We start from the raw sequence: 15703 nt of genomic DNA on the forward strand, positions 1-15703 counted from the left end.
GAAGAGCAACAATGGTAGTGTTATAGGTGATACCACCAATGGTGGCATTGATGCATATTTCCGGCTGTGTTGTGCTATGCTATGAGAAGAACTACCATCTTGAAAGTATGGAAGGTATTATCAGGATTGTGGTTATCACCTAGTGTCTACCAGTCTTCACCTAATCACTGAACAAATATGGCATGCTAGTTATGAAGTTCAGTGGATGAGTAGGTCAAATGCCCCAATATGGTAACAGAAGTCATAAAGTATGACATAAAGGATAACAGAATGTACCCACAACAATAATTTAATCTATCCGACATCACATTCAAAGGTAAACCACGGTTATTGCTGTCACAATATGTCTACACCAAAAATAATATTTACTTGTCATTCTACTGTCAAAATATCCACCATACATCAATATCTCCCTAGAAAATGTTCAACCTGGTTTGAATTTTTAAGTTCTGCTAATTACACTTGCCACCATTTACGGCACTGTGTTCATTTACAATTGTAACTCCAGTCCTAAAATACTTGATGAATTCAGCTGCTCAGTGAAATTTTAGTAGGCAGATGTTCATGTATGGTTGATAATTTGTCAGTAGATGTCTACATTTTGTTAGTTTATATTCTTAAAAGCTATAACTTCTGGCACCAAGCTCATCCTTAAGTCTCACAACTGATATCAAACATAATTCAGGACTAGTGTAAACTTGCTGCGAGCAAACATCTTTCTAACTTACACTTTTACCAAGTAAGGCAAAAACCATGTCCCCATATAGTACCGGATATGGGAACACTGGACAAGGGTTTACATGGTGCTGATCCGAACTTGACACAAATGTGGGTGAAAAGTGCCACGGGCCCCAAGCACAGACGCAATACACCACCTGCCCATCCTATCCAATGCCACGGGGGAAGTAGAGAAAGCTACCCCCAGAGATGCCCGTGCCTCCTCTTCCCGGATCTAAAAATCCACAAACAGGACCCCCTGCTGACATCTGTTACCAGTGCCAAGACGGTGAGAAATATCAGTGGATTGGCCACAAATCTGTTAAAAATACACAGAAGGACTCAGTAATTTTTATCTGTATGGTTATTGCCTATTCCAGGAACAAAAACTCGTAATGGCTGAAAATAGGTTTGGTGCTACATATCAGAATTGTTGATTCCGGTTCCCTGGTATCCCTGCCCCTATTTCAGCCCCCTTGTAATGAGAGCCTTAGTAGTTGACAGGACACTGACATATTTTACCATCTGGTGGAGTAACTTATAAATGTGCGACATTCTCTTTAAACACAATGTTCTAGGGTCACAATATCATTTTGTGCCAGAATTCAAAAAAGAAAACAGACAGAGTTTAAAAGTAACTTACCCCTGCTGCTGGGCTCTGGCCATCTCGTATCCACAGATATGACACAACCCCTTGGTCATCGGTCGACTTTGAGCCATCTAAAACCATGGAATTATTGGGAAGCACAATAATGTGACTGCCGCCAGCATATGCCTTAGGAGGGCTGTTGTTTTCTGAACACCAGAAAGTAATGAAACAAAATGGTACTGGTCAGACGAAGCACAAATTCAATCATTAAATACAACAGTTAAATTTACTTTGACAGATCCCCATTTTGTAAAGGTTGCCCTTGCTATGAGGGAGTTCTGATGATAATACAGGGCAGGTAACATATCAAGTCACCTTTTCCCAAAGCTCTAAACAGTTTAAGCAAGAGAAGAGTTAAAAAATAAGCAATTATAAAACATTTCAGTTTACAAAATTACAAAGAAAAGTGTACCTTTCACAAACTAACTGATAGGTAGTTCCAACCAAAGATTCTTCACTTTTTTCATTTTCCCAGACCAGTTCTGCACATTTTTTCTTCAACAGCTTTTTTGCATGTCAATAGGTGACACCGTCATACTCTGCGGTGGCTTTGTTCCACCTCCAGAGGTGAAGGAGCAGAGCCGTATACAGGTGCGACCTGTGCACACTGATCTGACTTCCTTTTTCCCTTGCTCATCGATGCAGATTTGGAGCTCACCTCCTGTTCACCGACTCACAAATATCTTTAAGAAATGCCAGTGTGTTAGGGAAAATGTTCCTTCTAAAGACTACAGGCTCAAACCATGTAGAGCCTTCAGGAAGCAGATGTCAATCAAGGATACCCAGGACGTTAGCTTTTGGTGTTCAGGCTCCAAGCATAACTAGATGTCCTGTGACAACTGATCCCCGATGCACCCCATGACTAACACAGAGCGAAAAGCAATGCTGTCCATTGCCAACACAAGACTCCAGGACACTCACATTCAAAGTCTTGAGCCTGCTCATGGACTCCTCCAGATTATCGTGCTAGGATAAATCCAAGACAAAGTCGGAAAAAAAAGTCTTGCTGCATTCATAACAAATTTAAGTGGGAGTCATCCCTTCCTCCTTCTTTTACTCAGGGAGAGGTTTAGTCGTTGGTACTCTACGGACTCAACTCTGCTGGCAGTGTTCGATTTCTGTACCATTCCAGAGCTGGTGGAGGACTTCAAGAAGGCAATGCTGCACATGTTTCTGGGTCCTCCAGGAGAGCTCTGGGTCCCATGGTTTGGCTGGAGCCTCCAATTAAACTTATACCAGTAGATCCTTTTTTGGTGCCAAATGACTCCGCTAGCCCCTCCTCTGACTCCTTGCCAGTGCCAGGACTTACTTATACACTTTTGCTGGAGATCACACTGTTTTCAGCTGGTTCGGCGCAGACTTTGACTCCAAAGGTGCTTATTCTGTATCCAACCCAGATGTCAGAGTCAACTCCATAGAGAAGGTGAGCTGGGCCTTGGCAGATAACATGCAATGAAATTACCAAATCCTATCCTAGACTCCCATACAATCCCTTGCCAGCTTTACAGACAGTTGGAGGCTATTTTTTAGATCTGATTCTGTTGCTGGTTTGGGCGTTCAGCAAGTTTCCCATGAAGAAGATGACAATGAGGTGGCAGACAATTTTCCCCACTCACACTACACCCTCACCCTCTCACCATACTGTGGCAGTCTGTATATAGACTTACAAACTTTTACTTACCTTGACACATCTCTTCAAATCTAGATCGACTCGCCATTAGGCCCCTTGCCAAGGACAGCACTCCTACTGTAGTGGTAGCTTGCAGAGCCACAGAGATGTCAAAATTACAGTTAACTAATGTAGGATCTAAAGTCACTCACTGAAACTTTGCAGCCAGGACCTTCAACTTCTGAGCCTTTGCTACCCTTCAATGAGTACATGATGGAGGCTCTGGTGGTGGAATGGTCCAAGTTAAGCTCACCATCGCCAGTCTGTCAAACTATTGCTAGGCACTAAAAGTTTGCCCCAGGAGCCCTGGCTTTCATGACACAGCATCCAAAGCCGAAAAGTGTAGTTGTACAGGCTTCAGGTAAGCCCTAAAATTTTCCCCATGGATTTGCCGGAGGAGTCAAGCGCATTGATGAACTTGTCTTCTGCTTGGCCAATCTGGCTCTGAATATGCTATTTGTCTTTGGAGGCGATATACTCATGCCCTCTGGGGCAAGGCCAGCAAGAATGTGCCCACTGTACCCATGAACTTTTGGCACTCGTTCATTCAGACGATCTACGATGGAAAGGATATGGCAAATTACCAGTGCCGAATCTGAGCTGTTATGGGTCTTGACACTTATTTTTCCTCATTAGACATTTATCGAAAGTAAAAAGAGAGAAAACAAATATGGGTGTAAAGAAAGATGAAGAGAAAAATTGAAAACTGTGACAAAGGGAGTAAGCAGGGATAAAAAAGAGCATGCAAGAGTAGTTTGAGTTGGAATCAAGACTACACAGCATTGGTATTCAGCACATCGACTTTCAGGAGCACCAGCAGCAGACTACTGCGCAAAACTCTGGGCCCCAGCACTTATTCTTTTTCAAATTAAGCACTGCTGTCATAATATGGGCACTACAGTGGTGGTCTAGCGCCATGCCTGGATGCACGTCCCAGGTTTCTCTGAAGACGTGCAAGCATCCCTGATGGGTATGCTTTTTGATGGCTCCAGGCTCTTTGGAAAAACAGCAGATTTGGCCTTCAAAGGTGCAATTGCTCACTCTTTAGCTTATCATCTCTTGCTAGTTTTAACAGACGTACCAGACAGTCCGAGGCTACTCTCAAGACTTTGCCTATTGCAATAGGTAACCTTCCAAATCTTTATAATAGCCTAGGCAGCCCTTTTCCTGCTCTAGGGGATGAAGTGGTGGCAGAGGCCTTTTCTTTGCCTGCTGCGTTTGCAGCCAAACAGCTCTGAATCTCCCTCCGATGTTCATCAATGGTCAGTAGAGGGTAGCATTGGCTGTGGTACTCGCCAGTTCCTAGTTACTCTCCCACCATCATTTTCTTCTTGTTTGTGCCCGGACATCAGAAGAGCATGCCACCATCCACTCCATGGAAGTGGAGGCTCTACTCACCGAAGAGATAACAGAGAGATTCCCAGAGGCAGAGAAGGGTTTGGCATGCTACCACCAGTCCTTCTTGGTACCAAAAAATGACAGCGGGCTGAGATTGATCATAGGTCTTCAGTTCCTGCACATCTTTCTCAGGAAGGACAAATTATGAAGGCTGGTCCTGGCCTAGTTCCTGAAGACTGGATGGTGTCCTTGCATTTCCAATGTGTGCATTTCCAAATGCTTGTACTACAGTCCCACAGGCATTTTCTCCACTTTGTGGTGGGGGAGACACTACCAGTTTACTGTACTGCCCTTCAACCTCAATTTTACCACTGGGTATTAGTGGTTGCAGGCTGTCTTTGAAGGTCCCGTGAACTTCAACGACTGCCTGTGGTAGACGGGCCTGCCACAGTTAGCCACCAACCACCTATAGACAACGGTCTTACTACGGGTCATTCTGGACATGGTGACTTTCAAAGCCATTTCGCCATCAAAGTGAATCCAGGAATACTCAGGATATGATGTTTTCAGCTTTATCCTGATGTTAGAAATGGTGTTTCTGGTCATCGGAGTATGCACCCTGTACAAGCAGGAAAAACCACTAGTCAGGGTAAGCTAGATACACACTAAAAAATAACCTGTGCTCATCATATGGTAGCTTGGCATAGAGAAGTCCGGCTTATCTAAAGACACAATCTGTAAGGCAATTAACAGAATAACAAAACAAATGTCATTGCTGAAAGGCAAAGAGTTGTTCCCAAAAAGAGCAAATGCGTGGATGATTCTGAATGACTATAAGATTTCCAAATCGTAGCTTTACCTAGAAATACCTTGGTCTGCAAAAATAAAAAACATATTTATTAAAGCGAGATTTGGCCATCTCTCAGTATCAACTCATGCAATGCCATGGTTGCGACCTTCTAAGTCAATGCCCTGCCAACTATGTAACAAAGCGGAAGAAACCATCATCCACTTAGTTTGCATATGCCCAGCAATGATGGAAGAAAGGAGATATCTAAAAATACATTTTAATAACCAAGGAGTATGAACCGGTAGACAAGCTTTGGTAGTTTGTTTTTTGATTTTAGTAAAAAAAGAAATTAGAAGTTTGTAACTTGAGTATAGAAAACTGGATTGTCTACATTTATAAAAAAGCTGCTAGAAAGGCTTTTAAAACAACTAAGTATAGAAATCTAATTTGCACAGGACTATTTGCACTTACTAAAGACATGTATATATGTATATATATATATATATATATATATATATATATATATATATGAAGGACATAAAATAGGGTTTTAAAAGGAATGATTTTATCGTGTATAGTTGTCCTTTCATATGTAATGACATGAATCATAGATTTGTAGAATGGACGAATCAAATCGGCCCACATTACTTTTTTTATCGTATGTTACTTTCCTGCCCATGGTTTCCTTGGTCCTCGGAACTGAAGGACTGCTTTTAATATGGTTGTGTTATTGATGATTTTACATTGCATGATTTTAATTAATCAAGCAATACATTTGATAATTGAATTAAAAAAAATATCTGTTAAGTATTTGTTCAAAACTCACACACAATAACACAATGAAAACACCCTAATAATACTCCACATAGGTGTAGAAAAATAAACAATATTTTTATGAGTAAAACAAGACCAAAACGACAGAAATCTAATAAGTAGAATGGAGTTATGAATTTTTAAAGGATAAATCAAAAAACAGAACTTAGAAGCAAATAGTGCTTAGGGGTTACTTGAGGTCATGCTGGACTAGGGTAAATCCAAAGTACAGGCTGACTGCGATGAAGGACAGGCTGGCTACAGGACTCATGCAGGTCTCTCTGAAGAAGTACCTTGGAAGAGGAAAGCATCAACGCCGAAGACTTGATGTGTTGGTTACGATCCGCGCGGACGATAAAGACTTCGGCGAGGAACCTCTTTACAAGGCAGGCACTGCATCGTCATTGAGCCGGACTGCCTGTCGTCATCGTGCCACGCAGTCAGTCGAAGACATGTTATCGATCAGCTCCTGCGTCGGCATCGAAGGGCAATGCGCCTGTGCCGATCGGCGCAAAGTCGTTACTGCATCGATTTTGATATTCTGTACAGCAGAAGTCACATTACAAGGGCTCATGACTGGATTGGCACCACCTAGCAGGGAAGGACTCACAGATGGCAGAGCCCAGGTTCTGTTGCAGGGTTGCTGGAAGTTCTTGATGGCCATGAGACTTCAGAACATGGGGCAAGCCCCGGGAGCCACTCTGGGTTCAAGTGAGATGGGTCCAGTCCTTGTTCTCAGCAGGGCAGAAATCAGTAGGCAGCTGGGCACCACAGCAAACCCGAAAAGCAGTTCTTCTCCAACAGCAGTCAAGCAGAGTGATAATCCTTGTAGCACAGCAGTCTTTACTTCTGGCAGAGTTCTTCACAGGTCCAGTAGTTTACTGTAGTGGTAGGGTCAGAACCCCAGAACTTATACCCAGTTGTGCCTCTGAAGTGGGGGTGACTTCAAAGAAGGGTCTTTGAAACGCACACAGGCCCTTTATTCCCAGCTCTGGCTCCAGACTATCAGTAGGGGGGTAACTAGTCCTATGTGGAGGAACCAGGACACTTCCTATTCAGGTGTAAGCTGCCGCCCTCACTTCCTGCACAGGAACAACTATCAGAATGCAGACACCTACCCTTCCTGTGTTTGTGACTGCTAACGGGGAATGCACAAGGTGTAGCTGTCACCCTCCCCAGATGTGTATTGGAGACAGGCTGCAGGCACACACAGCAGTAAGAGCAGAGACGTCCACTTTTTAAAAGTGGCATTTCTAAAACCATAATGTTATAGCCAACTTTACCAGTAAAGAGGATTTATCATTACCAGTCCAAAGATATAACACATGACGCAGCTACTCCTTTCTAATCAGGAATTACAGCTTAAAAGTATTAAAAAAATTCCCAATGTTGTCCTATGAGAGGAGGATAAAACAAACCCTCCTATGGGGAAAGCGAACCTTTGAGAGTAGTGAAAAACAAATATGGGTGTTTGTCACTACTAGGACATGCAAAACGTATCAGTACACGTCCTACGTTTTACTTACATGGCACCCTACCCTAAGGGCTAGCAAGGTCCTACCTTAGGGGTGCTTAGGTGTAATTAAAGGGGAGTTTAAGCTTGGCATAGGGTTATAAATGCCAAGTCAAAGTGGCAGTAAACTGCACACACAGGCCTTGCAGTGGCAGGCCTGAGACAGGTTTGAACGGCTACTTGTGTGGGTGGCACAATCAGTGCTGCAGGCCCACCAGTAGCATGTGTCTTACAGGCCAGGGTATATGGTGTAGCACTTTACAAGGGGCTCAAAAGTAAATTAAATATGCCAAGCAGGTGTAAACTAATTATAACATATTCAGAGAAGACAGCACACGCATTTTAGCACTGGTTAGCAGTGGTAATGCGCTCAGAGACCTAAGCCAACAAAAAGATGGTCAGAAAAAGAGGAGGAAAAACATTTGGGGTGACCTTTCAGAGTTGTCAATTTTCCAACACCTATGTTAGAGCCTGGCTGGTTATGAGGCTTCTTCGTCTGGCGGTGCCCCTTGTCTGTTGTCACATGAGAGCTCTGCGGTGGTGCCTTCACTTTCAATGAGTGAAATAATAAAGACGACTCTTAGACAACATCCGTAGTTTGGATGAGTTAGCAGAGAACCTTGAATGATGGCTGAAAGATCCCCATCCTGCTCACGGTGGTGAATGATGCATTATCTCTGGTTTGGCAAGGTTTCACCTGGATGAAGTGGAGTTCAAGGCCCTCTGGTCTCCCATGCTACTGAGGTTCCATATCAATCTCCTGTGCTATGTCGAAAGGCACTGTGACTATCGATGGCTGGGCTTTTAAGGGATTCCCGGTATGTCACTTAAAGAGCTCTCTCAGTGCCAGGGAAGATGCTCAGCATACTCCTTCTGTCCCACCACGAGTGGCCATTGCATATGGAGTTGGCTCAAGGCATATTTTCCCAGTGAGCTTGCTTTGATTAGATCTAATCACCAGTGTTGAGAACGCTCAAATTTGACTTTTTTGTGCCCTGGAGTTTCAGCCTCAAGGCTTTTTAAGATATGTGGTTCACCTTCCATGGGACTCAAGTCTTCTTTAGGCATTTTCAAATTTGCCACTGCTTCCCTAGAGGGTCAGGAGTTATACGGCTCAGCTGATCTTGACATCCCCAGATTGGGCTCAGAGGGTAGGTTTCTCCGAATTGCAGTCTGTCCATCTGCTTTAAGCTTCACCTGCCTCTTGGAGGAACTGCTATCCCAACAACAGGACAGGGTTCTTCATCTGAACCTCGATCACCATACATGGCGATTGAGCAGAACCAGATGAGGGGCTTTAACCTGCGTGTGGATGTAGTAAATGTGATTCTGGCCGTGCAACACCCATCCACTAAGTCAGTCTATTCTGGCCTCTGGGCAAAGTTTGTGGCCTGGTGCAATGTCACTTCGGGTTAAGCTTTCTGATGCACTTCTATATGTTAGCCCAACAAGTCTTGACGTGGGCACCAATAAAGATTACTTATCAGTCATTTCAGCTTTTCTGCAATTGCTAAATTAGCCCTCCTTGTGTAAGTTATCATTTGTGCGCTTTTTCTTCTGCCGTAGTGGGAGCTTAGTTTGGCCTCTACGTTCTTGATATGCACACCTTTTGAATGAATGTACACTGCATCTTTGAGGCTGCTAACCACTGAGGGGCCGATTCCGATCTGGGTCGGAAGGGCACTGAACGCGATCCGGCTGGAAAAACTACGAGCCGTACGTGTGTTTCCCGCCCGACTCGTACAGCTGTACGAGCGAGCCAGTACGATGCGAGCTACATGAAATTCACCGACCGAGTCGTTTCCGTGTCCGAACCGCTCCATACGTCTCGGTCGTAAGCTAACTGTGGCGTGCAATGGATGCGATTCACGACCGAGCCAGTACGATGCATGCGTCGGACAGCCTGTGCAAAAGCTCCCAGAGTCGGACTTCGGGGGTCCGCGTCGGACCCCCCCCGACACCCGCAGCCGTATGACTCGCACACAGGGGGGGACCCATGGCCTGGGGAATTTGGGAGCACGCTGGGACTAGTTGAGGGCCATGGCCTGAGTATTAGGATGCCAGTGGGGTATCATTGTTTGATTGAAGTTCCTGTGCCTTCTTTCTTGATTTTGACTAATAGGATGGAGTAAACTTTCACTTAGCTTTTTATGCTTATGGCACATCTTCGACTTACCAGAACACTTTGAGTGGAATTTTGCATGGGTATGGCTTCTTGAAAGAGATCGCAAGTGGAGTGGCCTCTTGACATGGAGCAGGAGCTGGACTTATGATTTGACCGCAAACTCTTCTTATGTGTGGTGATGTAGATTTTCCCTTCCAGCTCCCAGAGCTTATCCCATAACTTCAAATCATGACTAGAGTCCAAACATAAAAGACAAAAGCATTGCAGGTCTGAAAGCAACATGTTCTTCCTGCAGTTGTAACACAACTTGAGTCCTGTCATTTTTGGGGGAGACATCTTCCATGTCACACTGTATGAGGTAAATTTCAGGTAATTGGAAAACCAACTATATTGAGAGCAGAACTCTGGATCCACATTAAAAGGCAAGGAAAGAAAGCATCAGCACAAATAAGTGGCACTTAAATACGGCTCTGCTATGTTTCTTCCAGGGAGATATGGAACCACCCTACAAATCCACATGGCGCGGTCTGCCAGCGCGCAATAGAATTACTATAAAAGTATCCATATCTAGTTTGGTGCCTGCAATATTCCAAATTTGAGGAATATGCAGTTAGAAGTGTACATCAGAATCACAAAATCCTCAGGTGTATTTAAGGAAATTTAGTGCAGTCACAAAGTTCCTGATGTACTCCATTTAATGAAATTTAGGTAAGTGAAATTTCAACCCGGCAAGACATTTTCTATACATAAATGAAAAAAAAATGTGCATTAACACTGCTATCTTTTTTTTTTTGGCCTGAGGGGAATACTTTTTTCCCATGGAAAATAGCCTCTACTCATCAGTCCCTTGGAAAAACACTTTCTTCTGCCTTTCACTGGAGAATATGAATGGTTATTTCAATATGGGAGACTACCCTCAAGAGTTATGACAAACCTAAGATTTAGTGGATGTTAACCAACCTTAGCACATCAATTCCCTAATTCCTATTATGATATTTTCAGAGAGAAGAAACTTTACAGTAAAAAGGAAGACTATGAAACGGAAATTAAAAGTATCACAAATAAATTTATAGCAAGAGGGTACAAGAAGAATAAAATTGAGGTGGCAATGAAAAGAGCTAATCCATTGTCTAGAAAAGATTTCTTACAGGATTAAGCCAAAAAATTAAAACAAGAGTGGACAGATCAGAATATCTGATTTACTCCAAAGTATACATTAGAAGGTATCCAAATCAGAATATTTGATTTATTCCAAAGTGTATGTTAGCAAGTATCAAAAAGTGCACATACTAAAAGTGGATAAAGATTCTGGTAAACACATTGGCAAACTACGTAAGATCATGTATACAAGAAATAAAAAACAAAAATATTATTGTTAGTATCTTGACTCAATCTTATGATGAATTCAGCAGCAACCAAAAATATGGTTATCCGCTGCACCCAATAAATGCTATAAATATGGATCCTGTGTTAGCTGCTTTTCTATATCAGAGAAATCATTAGTATTTAAAGTCAATAGAGGGAAACCTTCCAATAACAACCAAATCATAAATTGTAAGACGAACTACTGCATTTAAGTCAAATGTGTCTGTTATTCACAATACGTGGACTCCCACTCTACTAAAAGACAATTAAAGGAAAGACTGAAAGAACTCATTTGAGACTTAAAAATCAATGACATGCAGTCATTGGGACAACACCATAAATTAATGTTGGGAAAGATTAGGGAATGTTTGGGATCTTTCATTTGACCAAAGAGGAGGCAACAGGGAACTGAAGAGGAAATGAAGTATTTGGGACATAGTATTACATGGGCTGAATATGGAGAGCAATTTACATTATTTTTTTGTAATAAAAAACAGAAAAATGTTTGTGAGTATAACCACAATCAGATTAAAGTTTACAATACATAATACAAATTATTTACAAATATAGGTCAAGTTTCAGTTGCGAAGAGTTAATGTATAGAGAATGTAAATGGTGATGAGCAAACAAATGGAAATAATTGTGTAAGTATTTACCAATCTAATTTCAAGTATAAATACATGGAAATATTATGAGTGTACATGTTATTGACATTAAGATGATAAGGTGAAAACATATATAGATAATATAATTGTATTTATATAGCACTTACTACACCTGAAAAGGTGTCCAAGCGCTTTTCAGTGAGTAGCATGCTACTCCGGAATCCAAAAAGGATTAGTGGTGAATTAGTATAGGGAAATATGACTTAATTTGAGAGGTGGACATGTGAGTCTGTTAGTTGGATTGAAAAGGAGAACTGAGGGATAGAAAGAGGGAAGAGTCTAGAAAGTGTTTATTGGGAGATCATAGTAGTAGGGGGAGGTTTGGGATGAGTAATGGAGAGATGGAGGAGGGAAGATTCCCTAGAAATGAATTAGGGAGATCAAAGTAGTACAATTGGTTTTTGGATATGTCTAAAGAAGGATACATGAGGAAAGAATTTAGAAGGGCTGTTTGGGAGATCACAGTAGTAAAATGAGGTTTGGAGTGATCCGAAGAGGGATAGATGTGGGAATAGTCAAGAAAGGGTAATTTTGAAGATCACAGTAGTCAAATGAGGTTTGGGATGAGTCAGGGAGCAGAGGTAGAGGATATATTGAGAGAGGTATAGGGTAAAACATAGGGTAGTGCACTGGAGAGACTCACATTTCTTTTTTATTTTAATTTTATAGTAGGAGTAAAGTAATAAATATATAGATATACAAGTACATGGAGGTTATACATGTATAGGAAGGTAATATATCAAGATTTAAACTGTATTAAATAAACTCAGACTTTCAAGTGTTGTTGTACTTTAAGCTAATTTATTTGTGTATTTTTTTACTTTTTTATAAAATATGTTTTCAATATTTCAATAGTGAAGCAATTGTAAATAGATAGTTATGATAATATTGATATATTGTGATAGATAAATAATATCTAATCAAATAACTTATATGAAAACTATACAGTAACCTATATACATGTTAAGCATAGAATAATAGATATATTTTAACCATATGTAATATGTGCATTTGTTAAGCAGACCTAAAGAATATCTATACATTTAAAAACATAGGGCCCGATTCACAAAGGTGAACTGAGACAAAAGTCTAACTTTACAACTGTTGGTATTCACAAAGGGCATTTCCGAGTAGTAAAGTTAGACTATTGTCTCAGTTAAACTTAAGTTTTGGTCTTAGGTTCAACTGAGACCGAAACTGAGACCAAAGTCTAACTTTACTACTTGTAAATGCCCTACTTCTTGTAAATGACCTTTGTGAATGCCGAAAGTCCTAAAGTTAGACTTTCGTATCAGTTTACCTTTGTGAATCGGGGCCATAATTATTATACATATTTATACAAAGAAAAACACATATCTAGATACATACATATAATCAAATTACATTTTTATATATACAGAGATATGCTGTACATTTGTGTTTGAGTATGGTGGTTATGTGTGGCAGAGCCAAATCTTGAGTAGTGTTCTGAAGATAAGATAGTTGTCCGTGGATTTTATGTTTGGGGGTAATTAGTTTCCTTAGTTTGGCAGCTTGAACAGAGAAGGGCGAGCCACTTATATTTTTTTTCTTGTATGGAGGGAGTTTGAGGCGAGGTGCCAATCTGGAGCTGAGGTTCCTTTGTTGAATGTATTTGGTGATTTTATTCCCGATGAAACGTGGTCCTGTAAAATGTATTGCTTTTTGGGTGATACAAAGCAGCTTGAATGTGGATCTTCAGACAACAAGAGTTGCAAAAGATGGTCATGGTAGCACTTTTCTTGTCCAAGTTAGACTATTGCAATGCCCTATTTTTGGGCATTGATAAGTCCCAAATCAGAAAATTGCAATCCTTACAGAACGCCGCAGCGAGGCTACTTCTGGATATACCCACGGGACAGTCAACTTCAGCAGGAATGAAATCGCTACACTGGCTTCCTGTTAAACAGCGGGTGGAATTTAAGTCTTTATGCCTTGTGCATAAGGCAATATACGGTGGCGGTGCCGAGGACATTCAAAGACGGTTCCTACCTTATATTCCCCCACGCGCTCTTAGATCGGCTAGCCTGGGTATTATTAAGATCATACAGACCAGATGGGCAAGATGGGGAGGCAGGGCGATATCACAATGTGCGGCAAAGCTTTGGAATAAAATGCCTCTGGCCATGAAACTTCAACCCAATTTGCAGCATTTCAGGAAGGGTCTAAAAACATGGTTGTTCACTACCGCATAGGTTCCCGGTTTATACAGTGCGTTGATCTTGCTTACACGCCACAGCGCCAAGATGCCTCGGGAATCGAGCGCTATGTAAACATATAAACATAAACATACATGTAGGAGTAGTCTGCCAGTAGAGTTCTGAATCCAGTGTAGTCTTTTCATAGTTGATAAAGATGGTCTGTGGTCGAGGCCATTGGCGTAATCAAGTTTAGACAGTACAAAAGAGATAGAAGCCTGGACCTTGCTAATTTGTCTACTTGGGCATTCATTGACATCTTGGAGTCCATGGTAATTCCAAGGTTTCTTACTTCCTTAGATACTTTAGGTGGTGGTCCCAGATCGTCAAGCCAGTCGCCGATTTGGTCATATTCTTTCCAATCGCCACATGTGAGTATTTTCATTTAGGATGTCATCCACTGATCAACGGCTCTGAGTCAACTGAAGATTTCTGAGTTTCTAATGTCTTGGGGGCTTTCCAGTTTAAGGAGCATTTGTGTGTCATCTACATAGTTATAGCATGTGAGCTGAAATTCATTGATCATTGCCGGTAATGGCTACATGTTGATGATGAAAAGCATGGGTGAGCTGATAGAGCCTAGAGGGACCCCTGCTTTTGTGAAGTACGGTTTGGATGAAAAAAGGGGGAGAATGGATTACATTTGTTCTGTTTTGAAGGTAGGATGTGATGCAGTCGAGAGCAGCCACCTCTAAGCCGGCTTCGTAGAGTCTTTATATTACAGTCTCATGGACAACTGTGTGAAAGGCAGGTTAGAGGTCCAAGAGAAGTAGTGCAACAATCCTGTTCCGGTCTACTGTGTTTTTAAGATCATCCCAGATGGCGATGATGGCAGATTCTGGACGGAATGCTGTTTTGAAGTCAGAAAGTATGGAGTTATCTTTAATGAATTGTGACATCTGGGATAATGCTGCTCTTTCTATCAGTTTGCCCAGGAAAGGTCCATTTGAAATTGGTCTGTAGTTGTCGGGGTCAAGGGGGGTCCAGGTTAGTTTTCTTTAATAGTGGGCATATATATGCCTTTTTTAGGTCTTCTGGAAAGATTCCCGTAGTTAAGGAATTATTGATGATCCTTCTTACTGGTGTGACTACTGAGGTAGTTAAAATAATGTTCTTGAAGATTTGTGGTAGACAAGGGTCAGAAGGGCTGCTGGCTGGCCTGCTTGCTTTGACCAGAGCCATAAATTTACTATGTGATATTTGTTTGAAGGAATGCAGTGGCTAGGTTAGCCTACTCTTGGAGAAATGGAAGTGGTGTTGACAAATAAAACATTCTTTTTTTTGACAAAAGCATCAACAAAGACCATCTGAATTTGGAAAATGGAAAGACTAAGAGCAGACAAGACAATACTCATATGTGCATGACAGTGTGATCAATTGAATTTGGTGTAAATACTTTTGCAACTGGAAGGCTTAAACCATGTGGCAGGATGAAAAAACATTGCAACTATGCAAACTATTTTTTCAAAACTCTAAAATTTAGCTTAAATTATGTTTAGAATGAGACAGTAGTCAAATGTAGTAACTAAAGAAGGTACATATGATTTGGGGTAGCCCTACATGTGAGATATCTCATAAGACTACAATGGAGGTCTTCTACTTCCAGTGGTAGGCACCCAGGAGGCAGCAGCTGGTATTGTTGGGCGCATTTGCCCAGCGTCTTTAAATCAAGACATGATCAAGCCAGTAACCACAATGTAGTCATTAACATTCACACAATGAGGTTCCACACTTGAGGGCGGGACCCCAATGTGTCAATGTTATTCTAGGAAATTTCTCTTTTTCCTGCTGTAGGAGTATAGGGGGGTGTACTCCATGGTTGCTTGCACCTTTAGATCACCAC

At 41.6% G+C, this 15703-nt stretch overlaps 1 protein-coding gene across 1 annotated transcript in view; it reads right to left on the reverse strand.

Moving 5' to 3' along the window:
- The window catches only part of KIAA0319 (KIAA0319 ortholog), a 415358-nt gene that overhangs the window by 134664 nt on the left and 264991 nt on the right, over window positions 1-15703 (reverse strand). Inside the window, exon 14 of the mRNA XM_085607057.1 lies at window positions 1361-1512. Within this exon, the coding sequence (XP_085463183.1) occupies window positions 1361-1512 (152 nt within the window). The remainder of the gene's footprint in view (window positions 1-1360; window positions 1513-15703) is intronic.

This window comes from Triturus cristatus, chromosome 5_2, assembly GCF_964204655.1.
Source record: "Triturus cristatus chromosome 5_2, aTriCri1.1, whole genome shotgun sequence".
In the NCBI taxonomy this organism is placed as follows: Eukaryota; Metazoa; Chordata; class Amphibia; order Caudata; family Salamandridae; genus Triturus; species Triturus cristatus.